At 38.9% G+C, this 19,601-nt stretch overlaps 1 protein-coding gene across 2 annotated transcripts in view; it reads left to right on the forward strand.

The window, feature by feature from the left end:
• LOC114846741 (inactive dipeptidyl peptidase 10-like) overlaps positions 1-18,884 on the forward strand; it is a 125,036-nt gene extending 106,152 nt beyond the window's left edge. For both annotated transcript variants that reach the window (XM_029135752.3, XM_029135753.3), the window contains exons 6-26: positions 221-273; positions 1,240-1,321; positions 2,872-2,992; positions 4,444-4,598; positions 5,382-5,479; positions 5,793-5,916; positions 7,075-7,113; positions 7,868-7,975; positions 8,391-8,482; positions 8,695-8,742; positions 8,914-9,035; positions 10,934-10,978; positions 12,450-12,548; positions 12,638-12,707; positions 12,995-13,189; positions 14,589-14,643; positions 14,741-14,840; positions 15,092-15,150; positions 15,748-15,820; positions 16,127-16,200; positions 16,586-18,884. In XM_029135752.3, the coding sequence (XP_028991585.1) occupies positions 221-273; positions 1,240-1,321; positions 2,872-2,992; positions 4,444-4,598; positions 5,382-5,479; positions 5,793-5,916; positions 7,075-7,113; positions 7,868-7,975; positions 8,391-8,482; positions 8,695-8,742; positions 8,914-9,035; positions 10,934-10,978; positions 12,450-12,548; positions 12,638-12,707; positions 12,995-13,189; positions 14,589-14,643; positions 14,741-14,840; positions 15,092-15,150; positions 15,748-15,820; positions 16,127-16,200; positions 16,586-16,723 (1,950 nt within the window). In that variant the 3' untranslated portion in view covers positions 16,724-18,884. The remainder of the gene's footprint in view (positions 1-220; positions 274-1,239; positions 1,322-2,871; positions 2,993-4,443; positions 4,599-5,381; positions 5,480-5,792; positions 5,917-7,074; positions 7,114-7,867; positions 7,976-8,390; positions 8,483-8,694; positions 8,743-8,913; positions 9,036-10,933; positions 10,979-12,449; positions 12,549-12,637; positions 12,708-12,994; positions 13,190-14,588; positions 14,644-14,740; positions 14,841-15,091; positions 15,151-15,747; positions 15,821-16,126; positions 16,201-16,585) is intronic.
• Positions 18,885-19,601: the final 717 nt, after the last annotated feature.

Raw genomic sequence — 19,601 nt, forward strand, 5'->3', positions numbered from 1 at the left:
CTCGCGCTCTGCCTCTGTGCCTTCAGTGCAGAGCCTCACAACGATGATGGAATTAAAATGTTTTGTCCCATAACTGTCACCCATGCAAATTGCATTGTCTACAGATTCTTTCACGGAGAGCAGCCTGCAGTCACTTCTGTTTGATGGCTCCTTTTCATTTCACGTCATGCTGTGTGGCACTGCTGCTTCACTTGTAAACTCTCTCCTCTTCGTTGTGCAGGTTTACCGCCACTCCTTCATGGCCTCCTACAGCATCTACAACATTCACACACGGTAGGTTTGTTTCCCTCAGTGGCCGTGGAGGTGTAGCCCTGTTAAGAACACATGTCTTCATTGGTGAAATAAGTCTGATCAATAGTGGTTTGTGCAAAATGACTTTGTCGCTTCAGACGTGAGTGTTTCAAGTTTTAAAATACAGACTAAACCCAGCTGACTTTAGTCAATACAGACAAAACATCTTTAATTGAATTTTTAATCATTATAATTTATGTCATGTTTCTCTGGTTATATCATTTATTTGTTTCTGAAGAATTACTAGTAACTACACTAATAGAGTAAAAGTAATATTAAACTTTCAAAAAAACAAGTTTGACAGAAATATTAGAGGAAAATTAAAGAAACAATAAAATTGTACTCGAGTTCAGCTTACACTGTATGTAGAACTGAAGGACCAAGCCTCATGTGCACATATACAATAAATAAATACACCACACCACAGAGTCACTGAAGCGCTGAGGAATCTGGACAGTAATCATCCGTCTGCTCCTTTGGGGGCGCTCAGTAGAAATCCGGACAAGCTCCTCAAACCTTCATCTCCACTCAGCTTCGTTTTGATACCAGACGGCATCTGTTGACACTCTGCTCCCAGCTGGAGCTCTTTTTTCTAACAGCTTTGTCAAATACAAGCACATGTAGAAGAATTTCAAATCAGCTGATAAAAACTATACTATACTATAACTATAAAAACTGCAACATTTAATGTAACACAACATTGTGTTTTTAAAATGGAATTTTATTTCTGCAATGTACTGTAACTCATTCTGTTGTAATCATAAATTTAGGGTTTAGAATAAAGGAGTTGGGAGGATACTCTGAGGAGTCTGCTGAAACACCAGCACATGCTTTGTTCCTCAGTGTAACTAGTCAGTTGTTTCCATGGTTGTTAGTGTCTTTATGATACGTACAGTATGACCTCCTCCTGTAGGTGTTGATGACATTATTCGTTTTGCTTTTCTTCAGTGAGGTATGGGAGCTTGACCCTCCGGAGGTCATAAACTCAGTCCTGCAGTACGCCGCCTGGGGGGTGCAGGGCCAACAGCTGGTGAGGAAGCACTCAACTTCACTATTACTTAGTTACTTAATGTTATATCACTTTAGGTTTAGGCGTAACTAAAATATTAATGTTTCTTTTTGTTATGCTACTGAACCATCAAAGTGCCTTTGGCTCAACAACATCAACATCAGACAATGAAGCTACTGTGATGTATTTAATGTATTTTATAGTCATCAAAATAAGAATGAATCTTCATCTCTGTGGGTTTAAATAAATGGTAGAAACAAGGTGTCATGGCGTATTACAGAATGTTTTTATATCTCCCTCTCTATCTTTATTTCATATGTATTGGAACTGTGACGATGCACATTGTTGTCTGTGGTTTCAGTGCCAGACATTTCTATAGTTCATAATGCTCCACGTTTGCCTTATGAGGATCCCTAATTATATGTAAATTTTCTCCCGTTGTACACTTTTGTATTTATCTAAGCCACACAGATGTATTGACAACAAACAGTGGCTTAGTCTGTATGTATGTGCAATTTCAGTGTGAAATATTTGAGCATAAACCAAATATGACTCTATTATGAAGTCATTACAGTGATAAGGAAACAACAGCTAGACAGATGTGAAGGATTTTTGGCTCTCCAGTGATTAAGCATTAGTAAGTGGAGATGCATCTGTGGAAAGAACCATAGGTGTTGTTTTGGGAGCTTGTAAGTGAACCTCTTAGCAATTGTTTGGGAATTTGTGAACTCTCATTAGTAGAATGAAAGAAAGTCACACAGTGAATATGAATTAGGGCTCTACGTGTTCTTAAGCGAGGAATATCGTACGACATAAATCCTGATGAATCATTGTTCATTCCGGTCAGAGTGAACTCACATTCATTGTCACCATTATCTTGTGTGCTGAGCTTTTTTCGATTTTCATAGATTTTTTTCATAGATACTGGTGTGGAAGTAATCCACAGTATAATCTTACAATGTTTATGTGTCACTGTCTGTAATATATATAACCATGAAATAATAATAAATACAGCAGGAACATCAAATATTTAAACTTCCTTTTTTAAAGACACTGCTATAAGAAATGTATATTTCAACTCTTGTTATGTGATTAAACCTGCGGTTAAACATTTTACAGTGATGTAATTCCACAGTAATAATAACAAGCCTTCACATTTTCACTTCATGCTTGCAGCTGCTTTGAAATTCCAGTTTCTCTGAACTTTTTAGCACATGTACTGATGACATAGCAGACAGACTGCAGACTATGAAAGAATGCAGGATCACAGACTGCTGCTGACTGTTGGCTCTTTGGAAAGGCCAACGGCAGATTTAGTGCTTAATTGAAATGAATAAACATATGTGGCGACTATACCGCATATTGCATACTACTAATAATTTGGCACTTTTACTGTAATTACTTGGTTATTTATGAATGTGAAACATACAGTAGCTGAATATTGTAAAAATGGAAATAAAACTGTGAATACTGCATATTTTGGACAATGCATCTTTAATCTTTTATTCTTATTACCTGAAAGTTGTGAAACTCTTCTATAATATTTTTGTTAATTTGCTTTTTTCTTCCAGATCTACGTTTTTGAAAATAACATCTACTACCAGTCAGATGTCAAGAGTAACTCTCTCAGGCTCACATCCTCTGGGAAGGAAGGGGTGATTTTCAATGGGATTGCTGACTGGCTGTATGAAGGTACATGCATGCATCACCATCCTCTCATGCTTTTAGATTCTATTCCAGTAGCTGAATGTATTACAAGCATCCTATAATATAGTGGTTTGGATGCCCTAGTGACAACAGAGGTCTGGTAATGAGTTGGTGAGAGGCCACAGTGGAACAAATAATGATACTATCTAACCCAGTTACCAAACCACTGACGGAATGTCTCATTAAATCAAAACCGAAGTATTACAGCAATTAAATATTGATGTTTGCTCTAGTGTAGCTATCTCCCCACTGACATTCTATGTGACTTTAAGGAAGCAAACACTGTTTGGCCTTCCTCTCGGGAAATTGGTTTTATGTAAATGTTTCTAAAAGGGAAGCACCTATAGTGACCCATTTTTTTTTCTAATGCTAATAGATTTCTTAAGTATAATCACAGAGATTGTTAACAATTAATATTTCTTCTGTTTTAGTAGCCTGGTTTCATTGCACTGTATTTTATTGTTGAGTATTAAATAAATCTATTTGTTGTAATCATCACAGCGCAAGTAAGACAGTATTTTCTATAAAAACATAATCATCCCATATTATCATATGTTGTTATTGTAGTGACAAATATACAATATATTGAAATAGTGTGTATTACAACATTATGTTATAAAAGATAGTATAAAAGCTTTAAATAAAAACAAAAAAGCAATTAGCAAAACAAAAGTAATACAGTATAATTTTATAAGGTGACTGGTCCGTTAAACTGATACTTCACCACTGAAAAGCAGGGTGTGTTATAAATATTTTACATTTTATCAGCAAAAATGTGCAACAATATTTAACATTGATGGTTTATGTTCAGAGAAAACAGGGAAACGGAAGTAAGAGGGGTTGTAGCTAAAAATGGTATATCCTACCACACCCAGAATGCATTGCGCTCTGGCGAATCACCTGAGCTGCAGTGATTGAACCCACCTGTCATTTAGCTCCACCCCCTTCTCAGCCCAGCCGTTGCTGGGGCAGGTTCAGAAAAAAACAGGAAGCACTAGTTCTAGTCTGTGATTGCATGGCAAACAATCCCCTGAGATGTCTCAGGGGACTTTTGAAAGGAATAAATGGTCATTTTTTTGCATAGAAAATATGGAGAAATCTGATTGTTCCTTCATTGTTAAATACTACCTAGCATTGTTTGAGTCAACCTCCATTGAAAAACGGTAATGTTTTTCTTTAATGTAATAATAGCCAACAAAATGCAGACTACAGCATTTAGACCCGACAGCTGCATCGTGCTGGGATGTAAAGATGTCATTGTGATATAAATTGTCCAACTGTGTACAACCTACTAAACTAAAAAAATACAAATCCAAGAGTTCTGCATATACTGGCTGTAAGTTAGCAGATTGTGCCATGTGTACTTGCACTACTTGTACAATGAAATCTTCATTTGTGATGGCAGTTTCTTACATACTGAGTCTTTTGTTGAGCAGAGGAGATCCTTCAGACCCACGTGGCACACTGGTGGTCGCCTGATGGAGAACGACTGGCCTTCCTCGTCCTGAATGACAGTTTGGTGCCAACCATGGCTTTACCTCGTTTCACTGGCATGGTGTACCCCAAAGGGAAGCAGTATCCATACCCCAAGGTAAAAATGATGTTTGATGTAATAGATTTATATGTCAAGAACCTAATTATTGTCATCAAGAAATATTTATTGTGTCATATTAGCTAGAGTAGCTAATTTGACTTTGTCTGAGTTGTATTACAGAGAATTTAGTTGTTCTTTAGTACATTTGCTCGAATCAAAAGCACAGAAAGCAAAGCAGGCAAAGTGTTCTCTGAACACAGTTTATTCTATTATTCGATTTCCTCCACACAGTTTGTTCTCTTTGACACTTTCAATGCAGTTTGGAGACGGAAAGTGGTAAAAACACCTTTTGTTAGGTGTCAGTCAATGTGAGAGCGGAGCCAGTGTTCAGTCATACATGAAGGCTGAGCAGGAGGGAGGGAACCAATTACCCCTCTCCAACACAATGCAGTGTTCACACACAACACTGTAGCTCAGTGGAGTCTTTCTTCTTAAACCAAACTGTGCAGCCGTGTCTGCAGGAGCAGTTTTAAGTGTTGTGAAAAGAAAATGATGACACAGACCGAGAGGTTCTTCTACAAGTCATTTAACATCTCACATCAGCGCTGACACATGAGGGATGTTTTCTTTTTGTGTTTGTAAAAAGCCAACAACTGTTGTTTATAGCTGCACCTGAAAAATGCTTTAGACTTTCTGCGCTGCATCATGTTTAATCAGCAGCGTTTCATGTGTTTTCTCTTGACACATTTACCAGTATGTTAAAGTATTTTTAAGGGCTGCTACAGATGGTTATTTATTTGACTCTGCAGCCACAGTCACATTCATTTATTCTGCTCACAGGCCGGCCAACCCAACCCTGTGGTGAAGCTCTACGTTGTCAATCTCTATGGGCCGACGCACACACTGGAGCTGATGCCTCCAGAGACTCTCAAACTACGGTGAGAGAAGCTGCATGTCTTTGCTTTCACTGTTTTAAAAGGTCAACATTTGATGAGTTTGTTACCTTGTAGCTTCATTGGTGATGTATGTGTGCTGCTCTGCTCTTTTCTGTTGTTGTGAGGAAGCTGGAAATTTATTTTGTGTCAAATAAAATAAAATGTAAATAAAAAATAAATTTCTTTGGTTACCATCTTTCAAATTGTCCAACTATAGACAGTTTATTAGTTGAACAACTGTACATTAACAGTCAGTTTCCTTTTGAAGATATTTTCAGAAAACCAAATATCCTTTGCATTGTGTTGATTTTCACAGGGAACATTATGTGACCATGGTAAGGTGGATCAGCAAGACCAAGACGTCTGTCAGGTGGTTGAACCGGGCCCAGAACATCTCCATCCTGACTGTGTGCGACACCACAACTGGGGCATGCGTCACGGTGGGTGGGTGTGTAAGAGGAGGCTTCAAATGCAAGATGGGCATTTTAAACCCATCTTAAAGTGTGCAACTGATAATAAATCTAGTCAGAGCGTTCACTGCAGTTTTCTGAACACAGCCTGAAAGTTTCAACATGATGTGTTTATTCGTCTGAGGTGAAGTAGTGCTTGTCAGTGTGCCAGAGTGTTCTTTGTACTTAATCCAGTCTAGTTCAGACTTGTCCAAGGTAAAGCTATTGTCTAGTTGTTGTTTTCAGTTTGTCAAGAGCACTCGTTTTTTTAAAATCATTTTGCACTTTGAGCCCAGTAAGCTGCTGCCATGGGCTTTGCAGTGAGTTGAAGAGGAGCTAATTGTGCTGGTCTAATACTTATATTAACTACAACTCACAGGTTCCTTGAGGATCCATTAAGCTCTTAATGACCTTTTCAGGAGTAAACACAAGGACAGAAAAGAATTCAACTCAAACAGGACTTACATACAAAGCATGGCATCACACACAAGGTCCCCCCCAAGGAAATCTTTGCATGAAAATATCAAAAAGCTTTGTGATCTTTTCAGAATCAGAATCTATTGATGTTCTGACATAACAAAATTGTATTAGCATTTAAAAACCAAATAATTCAGCTTTGACATCATTTTTTTAAGAGAAATCACTGCAAGAAGTTAATCAACAGCAGCCCCATGAATTATCGCTATGCTAAAAATCTACCTGCTTCCTCACAGCTGGGATGTCCAACTCAGCCTGGTACATCTACAGCTAAACTACTAGCAAAGCACATATTTCTGTATTATCCACACATCTGGATGGGAAACTGTGTGACTCAACAAGCTGCTCACAATTCTGTGGTTCCTGATTGGATGTGATTTGCATGAACAACATGCTGGGCAGCCAAGACACAGAGTCCAGGATCCCCGGCCAGAACTCTGGTTCCTACTCATGCATCGGTTTGAACTGGGAAGGCTGTGCCCAGCGGTGTGTTAAAATAAAGTAAGCTCCTTTATCTGACAGATGACTGTTTCACTGAACACTTCCAAAGTTTTTACAGGATCATGAAATAACATTTTGCTGACAGAAATAGAAGAGTTTGTGAAAGTACTTTATTGATCATGATTTGCTTATTTGAGTGAATGAACTGGGTATTTCTGCTCATCTTTTCAGAGACATGAAGAGACCTCAGACCTCTGGCTCTCTAAGCAGGTAATGTTCTCTTCATTTACTGAAAGTGTGTGATCTAGCAGTAAATGCATTCAATGCTATCTCTGCTTCACGATTGTCCTCCCATTCATCCGTCCTGACCTCCCCACAAACACTCTCACTTTAAATCTACCCGATTTCCCACTTTATGTTAAAAAACCTTTCATTAATGTAATGAAAAACAATGATCGGCCACATTGTAACATTGTTTGATCAATATAATTCTCCTTTGCATTCTGCACATTTAAATGTGAAACCTGTAGTAACCTCACATGATACAGATGTACAGTGATGAATTACATCACATCGTTTTAATTTAACATCCAACAAAACGGTTTAATTTCCAACTAATTGCTCTCAGGACAATATATATTCTAGTGCTATTTGAAAATGTTCTATCAATGTGTTAATGCAGTGCTTGATGCAGTGCAGCACATAAGCTAAATATATTTTTATTAGTTAGATACAGGCTTTAAGTTTCAGATTGTGGTAATGGTCCAGTATTCAGCATTCGGTTCGATACGCTAACTTAGCAGATGTACATTGATCGAGCCTCAAGAGTAACAAACTGTTCATTCTTAAGTGGTTTGACCCTAAACTACATCTGCACATTTCTGTCATCTCTCCTTGTCATCATAATCATGTCCCGTTTTACAACCATAACATGTGTTGTTATTTAATCTGTAATCAAGCCAACTGATGGAACAATGTTAAAGAAGCTTTAGATCTTAATCTGATGCTTATTTTCTTTGTGCAGAATCAAGAGCCAGTGTTCTCCAAAGACGGCAGCAGATTCTTCCTGACTGTCCCGGTCAAACAAGGAGGACGTGGAGAGTTTCATCACATTGCTATGTTTACTACACAGGTGCATCTTAAGACAGATTCATGCACAAAGAAACTTTGGGTTTACTGGATTGTGTTGCCCAGACCAGTCTTTTAGTTTTGTACTGACCCAGACCCTTTGGACTTTAATCACATTGGACAGTTCTTACTAAATGAGAAAGTTAATTTAGACACAAGAGGTGCAGGTAGAGAAGCACCAGGACATCACCTCTTCTTATTTTCATACGTGAAAGGACTACAGAACATGGATTTTGGACAAAAATCTCAAAATATTTCAGCCAGTCCTCAGAATACTCAAAGATTAACTGCTATTTTTTGTGATTTTTGGATAATCTCTAATCTCAGTAATTAGATGAGACAAAGTGTCTGGAGTTAAACAAACCGCTGGTTCTAACCAATATTATTATCATAATTTTATCATCTTTTGTTTATTGCAGTTCAGAGCAGATCAAAATGAAGTGCGGCATCTAACATCAGGAAACTGGGAGGTGACCAAGATCATTGCCTATGATGAAAACTCTGACAACCTGTAAGTCAAATCTATTAATAACTAGCTATCAGACTGATCTGACTCACTGACTCACTGTCAAAGTGAAACAAACTGAGTGATTATGTATCAGACTGACTGACTGAAGTACTAAATTCTTACCGTTGGCCATCCACTAACCGTTTAACCACTAACATTTACTGTACAGAAGCTGTTCATATAAATGCGACCTCGCCTTTGTTTCCTCCTGGCAGGTATTTCCTCAGTACAGAGGGTTCATCACGAAGACGCCAGCTGTACAGGTTAGTTGCTTCACATCACTGTTCCCACGTTTTGTTATAAGGCAAATTTAACAAGTAGCAGGAGGCCATTTTAGCTGGATACGCTTGACTTTTATTATTTGACCACAGTGAACCTGGATGAGCTGCATGTCCTTCATACTCAGATGGTTTGTGTTTATTTTGTCTTTTCAGTGTTAAAACTGTGGGTTTGTTCCCACGACGATGTTTAACTTGTGAGCTAAACAAAGCTCACTGTCTGTACTTTGATGCAGACATCAGCCCCACAAACCAGCACATCATTCTCTACTGTAAAGGTAGGACATGCAGTAAACCTACTGCTACTAAATGCACCTTATTATGCAAATGATTTTTTTTAGTTTTTTCTTGAAGACGAGTAATTTCTTTAATATATGCCTTGTTTAGAAAAATATTTCTTTATTTTTTTAGCCTATACAATAAAAAAAGGAAATCAAATAATAATATACTTATTTTTTTGCTAGAAACTGAGCTCAGCTGATGAATAACATGCAAATAAATCAAACTGTAAAGTTTTAGGTAACTTATATTCTGATTATAACTTAATATTATAAATATGTATATAAGTCTAATTGATATGTGAGTATTGAGCAGCACGGTGGTGCAGTGGCTAGCACAGTGCCTTTCTGTGTGGACTTGCACGTTCTCCCCATGTTTGCGTGGGTTCTCTCCGGGTTCTCGTGCTTCCTCCCACTGTTCAAAGACATGCATTAGGTTGAATGGTCACTCTAGGTTGTCTGTAGGTGTGTGTGAATGGCTGTCTGTCTGTGTGTTGCCCTGGACTGGTGACCTGTCCAGGGTGTACCCCGCCTCTCGGCTCCGTAGATAGCTGGGATAGGCTCCAGCACCACCGCAACCGGTATGAGGGTATGAAAAGATGGAGTCAGTTCAGAGCAATTACTTGTTTGTCTTGTGCAAACCTGGCAAATAAAAATTATTCTGATTCTGATCCTGATTAATTTACAGTACCATTAGCTGCTAAAGCCTAAGTGGCAGTCAAATACAGTATTATTGCTATACCATTAGTTATTATTAACATAAACTCTGCATTTAATATATAGGACATATACCTAAAATTCTTATTTAAATCACACCTCTGTAAAATAACCCACAAATGTCTATAATGACTCATAACACAATCATAAATCCCCTATTTGATATTACTTTCCTTGTATTGTGTCCACATTGTGGCCATTTTCCTTCCCCAGCTACTGTACTGTGATCATCTGCTGTATTTCCGAGCTGTACTGCTTTTCATTTCTCATCATTTCTAAAATGAGAGGCATAACCTTTAAATAGTTAGCTTCTTTTATGTGTATAATTACATTTAGAAGGTGTTTATCCAGAGTACCTTAGTAGAGGATAGCCTCATGTTGTTTGTGATTCAGTTTTTTTAGTTCTTCAGACGCAGCATGTTCAAACCTGGCACAGTGACCTATTGGACCATACAATTTCTCCACATCATAAGGAAAGTGGTGATGTTGTAGCACTTTGATTCAGTTATATTGTTGCTCTGTACATCTAAATGCAGTTAAAACAGCTGAGAAGACTCGCGGCCACTGAGGGTAACGTAACTCTCACAAGCTTGTCCCGATACCTTTATTTCATCAAGGGCATCACAAATCTTTTACTTCCGTTCATAAAGTGCTTTTGATTAATGTAGTGCTTTCAAGGTGCATGCACATAATGGTGCCATTTTTGTGTACAATGAATTAAAAGACCAAAGCCAACACAAGCTATAGATAGATACAGAATGATGCTGAATAAAGCAGAAGAGGATGGAGGTGGCTGTGTTTGGGCTGAGGGAATGATTAAGCTGCAGCTGAGGTATTGAGAAAACCTGCCACCCCATTAACCTCTCACTAAGTATCCCACAAACACAGTCAACGGCATAGTCTTTGACAGCCTGCTGCCATGCAACAAAGGTGACCTTTAACCCCTAATTTATGTTGCTACGGTAGAGTCATTGATATGTGACAAACAAGCTGACTGAAGTAGCAGCCTGTCACAGTTTACAGCAGTCTGTGAGGAGCTAAAGCGTCTATTGGAGATTGGACAACACACAAAAATATGTTTTATTACTTCATGTACCAAGAATTCACCTGTGAAATGATCCTTTAAAATCTATGATCTGTACAATCAGAATGATGATGTACCTTCTGTTCTGCACTTTTAGGTCCTGGAGCCCCTACTGTGATCTTACACAGCCTCAACAACTCAAGTAAGAACTCCATAGCGTGTGCTATTGCACAAACGTTATTGCTTGAGTCTGTGATGACACAGGGCTCCAAACAACTGTCCTCCTGAACAGTTCCTGTTCTACAATCACAAAGTTATGGCTGGGCACACATAATTTTAAAACAAGTGGGACAGAGAATCAAGCCTAGTTGTTGTACTAATACTTGTTTTTGCCACTAGATGTCAAAAAACTCTACATAGTAAAAAATAAATAATAATTTTGTGGCCCAACTCCCCAGTTTATGCAGTCAGTCTTTCAAAACCTGAATAAACATCTCTTCATTGCACAGAATTCTATGAATTCAGAAGATTAAGATCTACCTAGCAGTGTTTTCAGAAGCTACTGCTTTTTGGGCATTGCATCACTGTGTTTTTATTCTATGTCTTCTAGAGCTACAGCTTACAGTGTCTTTATACTGTGTATTTGTTCATTTAGCAGTGTTTGAAGGTAAAGATGCGTCATCCATGTCCAGCGTTTTGTTACAGTATTCATGGCTATTGGCAGAAATCATGGCCATTAGCTAAACATGGCTGGTTAGCTTTTATTCTTTAGATTTCATAAATCTACTAATTATTGGTGCAGTTTCATTGTCTTGTAACTAGATGTTAGTGACTATATTTTTTCCTATCTCCCTTTCCTACTGTACATACACACACATGGCTGCAGTCACCCTCTCAGATTGGATGCACACATGCTTCATGTCTTTCTGCTTCTTGTTTTTTTTTCACAAAGTTAACAGCTGTGCTGCAGAGAAACAAGCAATTTGCTCAGGGTTGTTTGGATGGGTCCTCTATCCACAGCTGGGAACTCAAGGCCCCTGGTGGTTTCATAATGAGACGTCTATTGATTTGGGGTTTTCCATTAGAAATGCTGGATGGATTCCATTTCATTTAGCTGCTTCTCAGATAGTTTGAATGGGAAAATGGTCAAATCAGAGTCATTGTTTATCTTGTGTGGAGAGAACAGCAGGGCTCCTGTTTGTGAGCCAGTAGCTGTAGGTTGAATTTTCGAACCTTTTGACTCATTTTTGCATTCTCATCTTAATTTAACAGCAAATTGCCTCATTATTAAAAATGGAAGTACGGGTATTTTTTTCTAGTTACTAGCTTTTGGTTTTCTGACTACTGGGTTTTATTTATAAATCCTTCTGTTTTGATTTCAAGGCGATTTGAGAGCTTATCTTTAGTCACCATAACCTTGAAGATTTCTATGTATAGTGTTATACAGTACGAAGCTCCAGCTATTAGCTACAGTTGAACCTTAAATAGTTAAATGGATTCAACTTCACAGTTAAATAATCCACCTGCACTTCTCATCACATCTTATTATATCAGCAGCTCCAAAAACAAATCCTCCTTCTATTATAGGTCATTTACATGCAGCGGGTTTTAGACCGCTCACAGCAGCCATGTGCCTCTTTCACCACTTGAACTTGTTGCCCTCATTTTTACAGATTACTACATCCTTGAGAACAACTCTGTGTTGAAGGCGGCCTTAAAGTACAAAAGGATCCAACTGACTGACTTCAGAACTGTTCCAGTGGAACATTTTGGTGAGAATGAAGTATTGGTTTCTGTGCTGTTACTGTGAGTGACAGATGAATTAGTGGTGAAGTCGCTTTCTTTTGGTCTCTCTTTGCAGACTTGCCTCTGAAGATCTCCTACCCGCCCGACTTCTCTGACTCCCGTCACTATGGGCTACTGTTGTTGGTGTACGTGGCCCTGTAGACTCAGCACAATGCATATTGTTCCACTGACAGTTATACAATAAATCTTTGTCTGTGTGCATCAAAAATCCATCTTTTTTTTAATCACCCTATAGTCGACTGTTCACTTATATCCAAATGTCATTCTGTATTTTTGTTATACTCATGCACCAGACAAGATAATCTTTAATTTATTAACTAAATAAATAGTTTCAACATTTTAATGCCACGCAAACACTATAATTCTACTAAGATTGTTGTAGTTGTCTTATTTGTATCTGTTCTGTGTGCAGTGACAGCGCCCCTGGTGGCCAGGCTGTGAGCGACTGCTTCTCTCTCAGCTGGGACTCTGTCTTGGTCAGCTCTGACAACATCATTGTGGCTCGTCTGGATGGCCGGGGCAGTGGCTTCCAAGGCCAGAGGATCCTCCACGAGGTTCACCAGAGGCTGGGGACGGTTGACGTTCAGGACCAGATTGCAGCAGTAGAGTAGGTTGACAGTTTTGTCTTATTAAACTTTAACAAAAAAGGCAAAGGAGCAGCACACATCTTTTCGTGACATTTTCAGTTTGACATTTTCAGTGTTTTTTAGCAGCAATAATAGATACTCTTTATTTAACAGTCACTCGTGTCTTTTAGGAAAGCTTCATATCTGTACCTGTTGTAACTGATAGAAAGACAACAGGATTGTAGTCCTGAATGACACCAGAGTCCCCATTTGTCAGTATTTGACATAGAGCAAATATGCATGATGAGTGTGATGATGTGTAAAGAGGAGGACGAGGTGTTTGGTTGGATCACTAACAGGCAGCACCAACATAGGCTGATCCTGATCCAGCTGTCAATCAAAGTACTACTTTACGTTTAAACAGGATTTTGTGATTGCTGTCATGACAACCGAATCGATGCAGCTGCTGGCATTTTGGTTCCATTTTAATCCATTTCTACCTGTTGTCATTTCCAGAGCGCTGAGCTGAAGCTTATTAGCTTAAAAATCAAAGCTTATTTCAGTGAAAGACAAACATCGCTGTTCTAGCTCCAGAAATATTGGGTACTACTTTCACCTTTAACTGCTACACAAACATACCACTGTAACACAGTAACAGTTTGAAGATTCAGTAACAAAGTCAGCTATTTAGGATAGTGGTGATACTTGATTAATAACAGGATCATTAGGAAGCACTGCAAGAAGGTAGGATTAAATTAAATAAAAGTACTTCAGCGAACAGCTGTTAATCTCAGGTACGAGCAACAAGTACAGCAACCTTTTTAAGAAACCTGTTTAAGAAATAATTGAACACAAAACATTCTCATTACATGAATTACCATATACACCCAGAGTATGTAATGTTGTAGAATAGAATAGAATAGAATAGAATAGAATAGAATAGAATAGAATAGAATAGAATAGAATAGAATAGAATAGAACTTTATTGTCATTGTACATGTACAAAACTATGGATGCACTCAGCAGCAGTTCACAACAAAGAAACCAGAGCATTATAAAAAATAGACAAAACAGATAAAATAGAAAGCAGCAGCAGTATTTGGTATCTGGTATGATTTGGTATCTTTTTACTCAAGCCCCTGCGATGACTCTGAATGCCTTCCTCAATGTATCATAACAGTTAGGTACACTAAGGTATTTTTGCACTCTAGCATTTAGCACTATCACTTACTAGCAACAAGGACCTGAATTTAATTCCCCTGATGGCATTTCTGTATGAAGTTGGCCTCTTCTCTGTGTGTGTGTGTGGCCTCTCTTCCGTTCGTATATATATATATATACATACCTGTTCATGCTTTATCGCTAAAATTCTCAATGGATATATTACAATATGTATTATATAAAATATTGCACTTCATGAATATTTGTTTTGTTTTTCAGTTACATAATGAAATTTCCATATATTGATCGTACACGAATAGCAGTGTTTGGAAGGGTGAGTTTCTCTTTGTGGCACACTATAAAGTCAAATGGAAGGACTCCAGTGGTAGAAGTTCACTTTTAAACAACATGACTGTTTTTGTGTTTCTCAGGGTTATGGAGCATACATAACATTAATGATGCTCAAGTCCACCGACATTCTCTTTAAATGTGCATGTGCAATGTCTCCGGTGACAGACTGGAAACTCTACGGTGAGCACCAAACCCTTTACATTTGAAGCGAAGCGGGTAGGAGATCATTTCACCTGCTTCCTCTGTCAAGTATTTGTCTTCTGATTGAAGGTGTTAAATGTTTGTAGCGTTTCAAAGCACATTCACAGACCAGAGTAAAAACACAGCGGACAGAAAAGATTTTTCCTGCACAAGGCTTTCCTTCGCATTGACAGCGTTTCATTTGGGTGTAAGCTGAAGCACTGTCTGTTTGTGGCTTCTCATTTGCACAGCATCAGCGTTCTCTGAGAGATACCTCGGCATGCCATTACGGGATGACAGCAGATATCAGGTGCGTGTTTACTGCCTCTCCGCACTTGTTTGCCATTGATGTTTAAAAGTGTAACACCACTACCTACAGTTAGGCTCCCACAGTTACCGAATGTCTCGCCGTTATCAAAGTCAGAAGTCTGTGTGTGTGTGTGTGTGTGTGTGTGTGTGTGTGTGTGTGTGTGTGTGTGTGTGTGTTCTCTGTCACACTTTGCCACTCATCTCACTTTGATAATGGCACGCACCGGGTGTGTCAGATCACATGGAGGAGCTCTGTTCTCGTGTGAAGGGGTTCCTGCCTTGTTCAGGCCTCACACACACATAAACTGTTCAGGTGTTTTCTCAGCAAGGAAGAATAAAAGTGTTTTTATGGAAGCAAACCAAACCAAAAGAAAACAAGTAAAAACCTTTTCACTTGTTTTAGTAATTGTATGTTCATGCAAATTTGGTACCCAAGTAAAAAAAATACATGTACATGTAAACCTTAAATGACAGTGTGACAACAGCCACATGTGATGCCTGTTATCACATTGATCACACTCTGTATCTGTTTTTATTGCTTTCCTCAGTGGCAGTAATATCCATCCATCTACTTTCACTGTTTGTGGTTTCTTCACAGTTTTCCAGCGTGCTGCAGAACATCCAGGCACTTAGGGAGCAGACACTAATGCTGGTGCACGGCACAGCAGATGGTAAGACAAAGTAAATAGTGATGAAATGAAAATACTGTATCTGCGGTTCATCACTGTTGAGACTACTGGTGCATCGCAGACGCATGCAATCCTGGAAGGTAATGAGGCAAAATGGATTTTAATCAGAAGATAAAAGGAAAGGGGGGGTATCTAAATTGATGCTGGGATTTTCAGAGAAACACATTCACTGATGAGCCATGCATGTCAAACTTGTTGAGGTATTTCCATCCTGTCACAATCTAAATGTCTCTTTTCTTTCATTAAGATTCAGGCTGACTCTTTATGTTTTTGATTTTTTATTTGCAGCCAACATCCACTTTCAACATTCTGCTGAGCTCGTCAAGAGCCTTGTAAAAGTTGGAGCAAACTACTCAATGCAGGTGTGTGTCACAGAGGAATCACAGTCGAGGCGAAGTGTCTATGCTGCAGTCATATAGTCAGAAAGTGAAGCACACCTTTTACCAAATGCTTCTGGAGCAGATACAATAATTGCGTAAGGGCATCAGAATGCATGAAATCAACATGGTGGCATTGATGCAGCAGCACTACTAAACCTGGAAAAAAAAATGAGGTTAATCCGGGACAATGTATGTCTTTAACTTAAACAGAAACACCTTGTTTTTCTAAACATGTTTGCTTGAATATGTAACCATTTCTTAGAGCCTAAAAACAATTTAATGTTAGGAAGAAACTGAACATTTTACCAACCCAATTTTATATTATAAAGCTGTTCCTAGTTCCACCAACATTATCTCTGTTCACCAGATCTACCCAGATGAGGGCCATTTCCTCTCCCTCCAGAGTCACCAGCATCTCTACGCCACACTGACCGGTTTCTACAGAGAATGTCTGAAGGAGGAGTTGCTACCACTGCCTGCGGAAGACGGGGAGGAGGAGGAGTAGCAGGCAGGAGGCCTGGAGGGTTAGACCTTTGGCAGAGCTTAAGAGAATTTTGCTAAAATCCGTCAAGGCCTTTCGCATTTGGACCAACTGTTTATCCAGACATGGACACTGCGTTAGAGTGGCTAATGCTCTTAGGTAGGTGTGTGTGTGTGTGTGTGTGTGTGTGTGTGTGTGTGTGTGTGTGTGTGTGTGTGTGTGTGTGTGTGTGTGTGTGTGTGTGTGTGTGTGTGTGTGTGTGTGTGTGTGTGTGTGTGTGTGTAAATGTCTTGAGTAAGTAACTAAAGGACACAACGGTGACTCTTGCCGGCCCGGAGCTGAAGGCAGGGGACTCCCCTCCACCCACATGTCATTTCCATTTGGGAGCGCTCCGTTTCTTGACGAAGCACACAGAAGACTGCCTCCACCTTTTGCAGTCTGGACTTGGCTGCAGTCATTCACACGTAACCAAGTGCATGGTTCTTTTCCCCCCACGTTTGCTATGTCTCCTTCGTAGTCACACACGGACAGAAGATACCACAGATGCACACTCTGGATCACACTCTTCTCTCTTTGGTTGTCATATTGTTGCACAAGGAAACGCTACAGTATCTGCAAAGAGGTTCACCAAGCTGATGCTGAATAAGTGCAATTTTCTAATTAAACCCTCATCTCCGTCATCTCTTACCACAAATGGACTCTACCATTGTAGGTCACACGTTATGGTACAGGGGTCTTGTGTAGACATGTACACTGCCTTATAAGGTTCAACATACTGTCATATTATTTGCTGGCATAGGTAGTCGTCAGTTAGCAGCGTAATGTTAACCTATGTCAACTCAGGTCCTCGAGACAAAACATTGCAGTGAGTTTAGAAGCAGTTTCAAAACGTTGTCAAGTGTATGGTTATGAATGACGTGTATTGGTCACAGTAATGTCCAATTCAGGCCACACTGCAAACGTTCTATCGTAATACTATCATGACATTTAACCGTTTTATTTTATATCAAGGGATTAAGCCTCTGTGGTTTGAGAAGATGTTGCATTGCATCTCCACCAGATTCAAGAGTTGGTTTCTTTTTTTTCTGGACACTCATAGTTCAGTAAAAAAGTGAGAACTGGATGTACTAAGATGGGCAATTTTACAGTATCAGTAAGGTGTTGCATGTCTACAGGGAATGTGTCAAGTGTTGCCACATTTTGTACAGTACAATACAGCAGAGTGTGTACATAAATATATTTTTGAGATGTCAAATCTCATAGAAAGTTTAGTCTATGGTAAAGGATTGATTTGACCTCGACGTATTGTACTTTTTTGTATGTTTTCTTTTGAGTTGTTAATTATCTTGAATGGATGGATTTTGTAAACCGTCTCCTTGTTTTTTGCTGTTTGAAGGGGAAGGGGCAGGGCTGAGGACGGGGAGCTATTGTGATTGTCCGCTAGTGATGGTATAAATAAAAAACACCTTAAAAACATGGAGAGACGCAAAAGACGCTCACTTAAGCAGTTTAATCTGATCAGCTGTTTGAGAGAATGGATAATCCATAATCCAGTCATCTGTACATATTTATTTAATACTCCAGAGCCACATTATGGAGGTGAAGGAGACCTACGGTACATTTTTTCTAACAGAAATGATCTACGTGTCCTAAGCTGCCACAACACCTCTGGTCTATGACTCTCATAAACGGCACAAACTGTCTAACCTAACGGATGGAAAGTATTATCCTCATATCTATAGTTTGATAGGCTGTCGTTCCACAAGGTCTTCATTGTGCAGGGAGAGACAAGACGTATGAGTACAGTACACACATGCAGGGGGGGTAACAGAACTGTAGTGTTTGTGTTTCCCTCCTGTGTTGTATGACAGGCCCTAGAGTAGCAAAGCAACCAAACTGCATTATACCATAATCTCTATATGGAATTATATTCAGGCCTGCAGCTCCTCAGATTCATTGCTACTTTCTGGCTAATTCATTGCTCTACTTTAGGCCAAATATTTTGTTTGCTTAGGTTGCTTTCATTTTGTTTTGCATTGCTGAACTGAAGATCTTACCCTCTACACTGTATTTTAATCTGCAACAGTCACTTATCATAAAAAAGAGAACATGGATGCACAGCAAGCCTGACTCTGTAACGTCTCACTCAAGTCACCAATAAATATTTTACATCTCGTTTGTTTAATCTGTCCAAAACCCTAAATATACAATCGACAATTTATAATTGCTGCTATTGAGCTATGATATTGATAATTACCATACAGTACTGTAAGCAATTAGGTTGTAAAATCAAGGTTATGGACTTTCTTGATTGCCGTATAGTATATTAGAATGCCTTTATTAGTCCCACAGCGGGGAAATTCATTCATTGAATTTTACTCTAATCCGTTTTGTACAGTAGATGCAGCGATAGGAAGCTTTCTACTTCTAGCTGACCCCACACAAGCCTTGCTTTGGCTGAACAGACATCTCTGATGGGCATTGCTGTGCTTCTTTGATTTAGAAGGTGATTTGGGGAAATCTTTAAAATTGCTTTGTTGAAAACAGACAGAACATCAAACAAATGTCAGTGAATTACTTTAAAAATGTCGTGGTTTAGAACCGCTCAGATTTGTTGTCATTATAACTGATGTACAGTATAATTTTACCACGTAACTTTGACAAAAACATCCATCACCACAACGTTCAGTTTGTACCTGTACTAGAACTTTATCAAAAGTCACTGTCATGAGTGATCTTATTCATGAGGCAAATTGCAAACGTTTTACCACATTTTAAAGGTGAGTTTCAGGTTATACGTCATCTATACGCTCCTCTTGTGTATACTGACCATTAACTGGTTTGTTAAATTGTACTTATTTTTTTGTAATTTTAAGAACTTGCGTAAAGTGGGAATCGTCAC

The sequence above is a fragment of the Betta splendens genome, chromosome 21 (genome assembly GCF_900634795.4).
Source record: "Betta splendens chromosome 21, fBetSpl5.4, whole genome shotgun sequence".
Taxonomy (NCBI): Eukaryota; Metazoa; Chordata; class Actinopteri; order Anabantiformes; family Osphronemidae; genus Betta; species Betta splendens.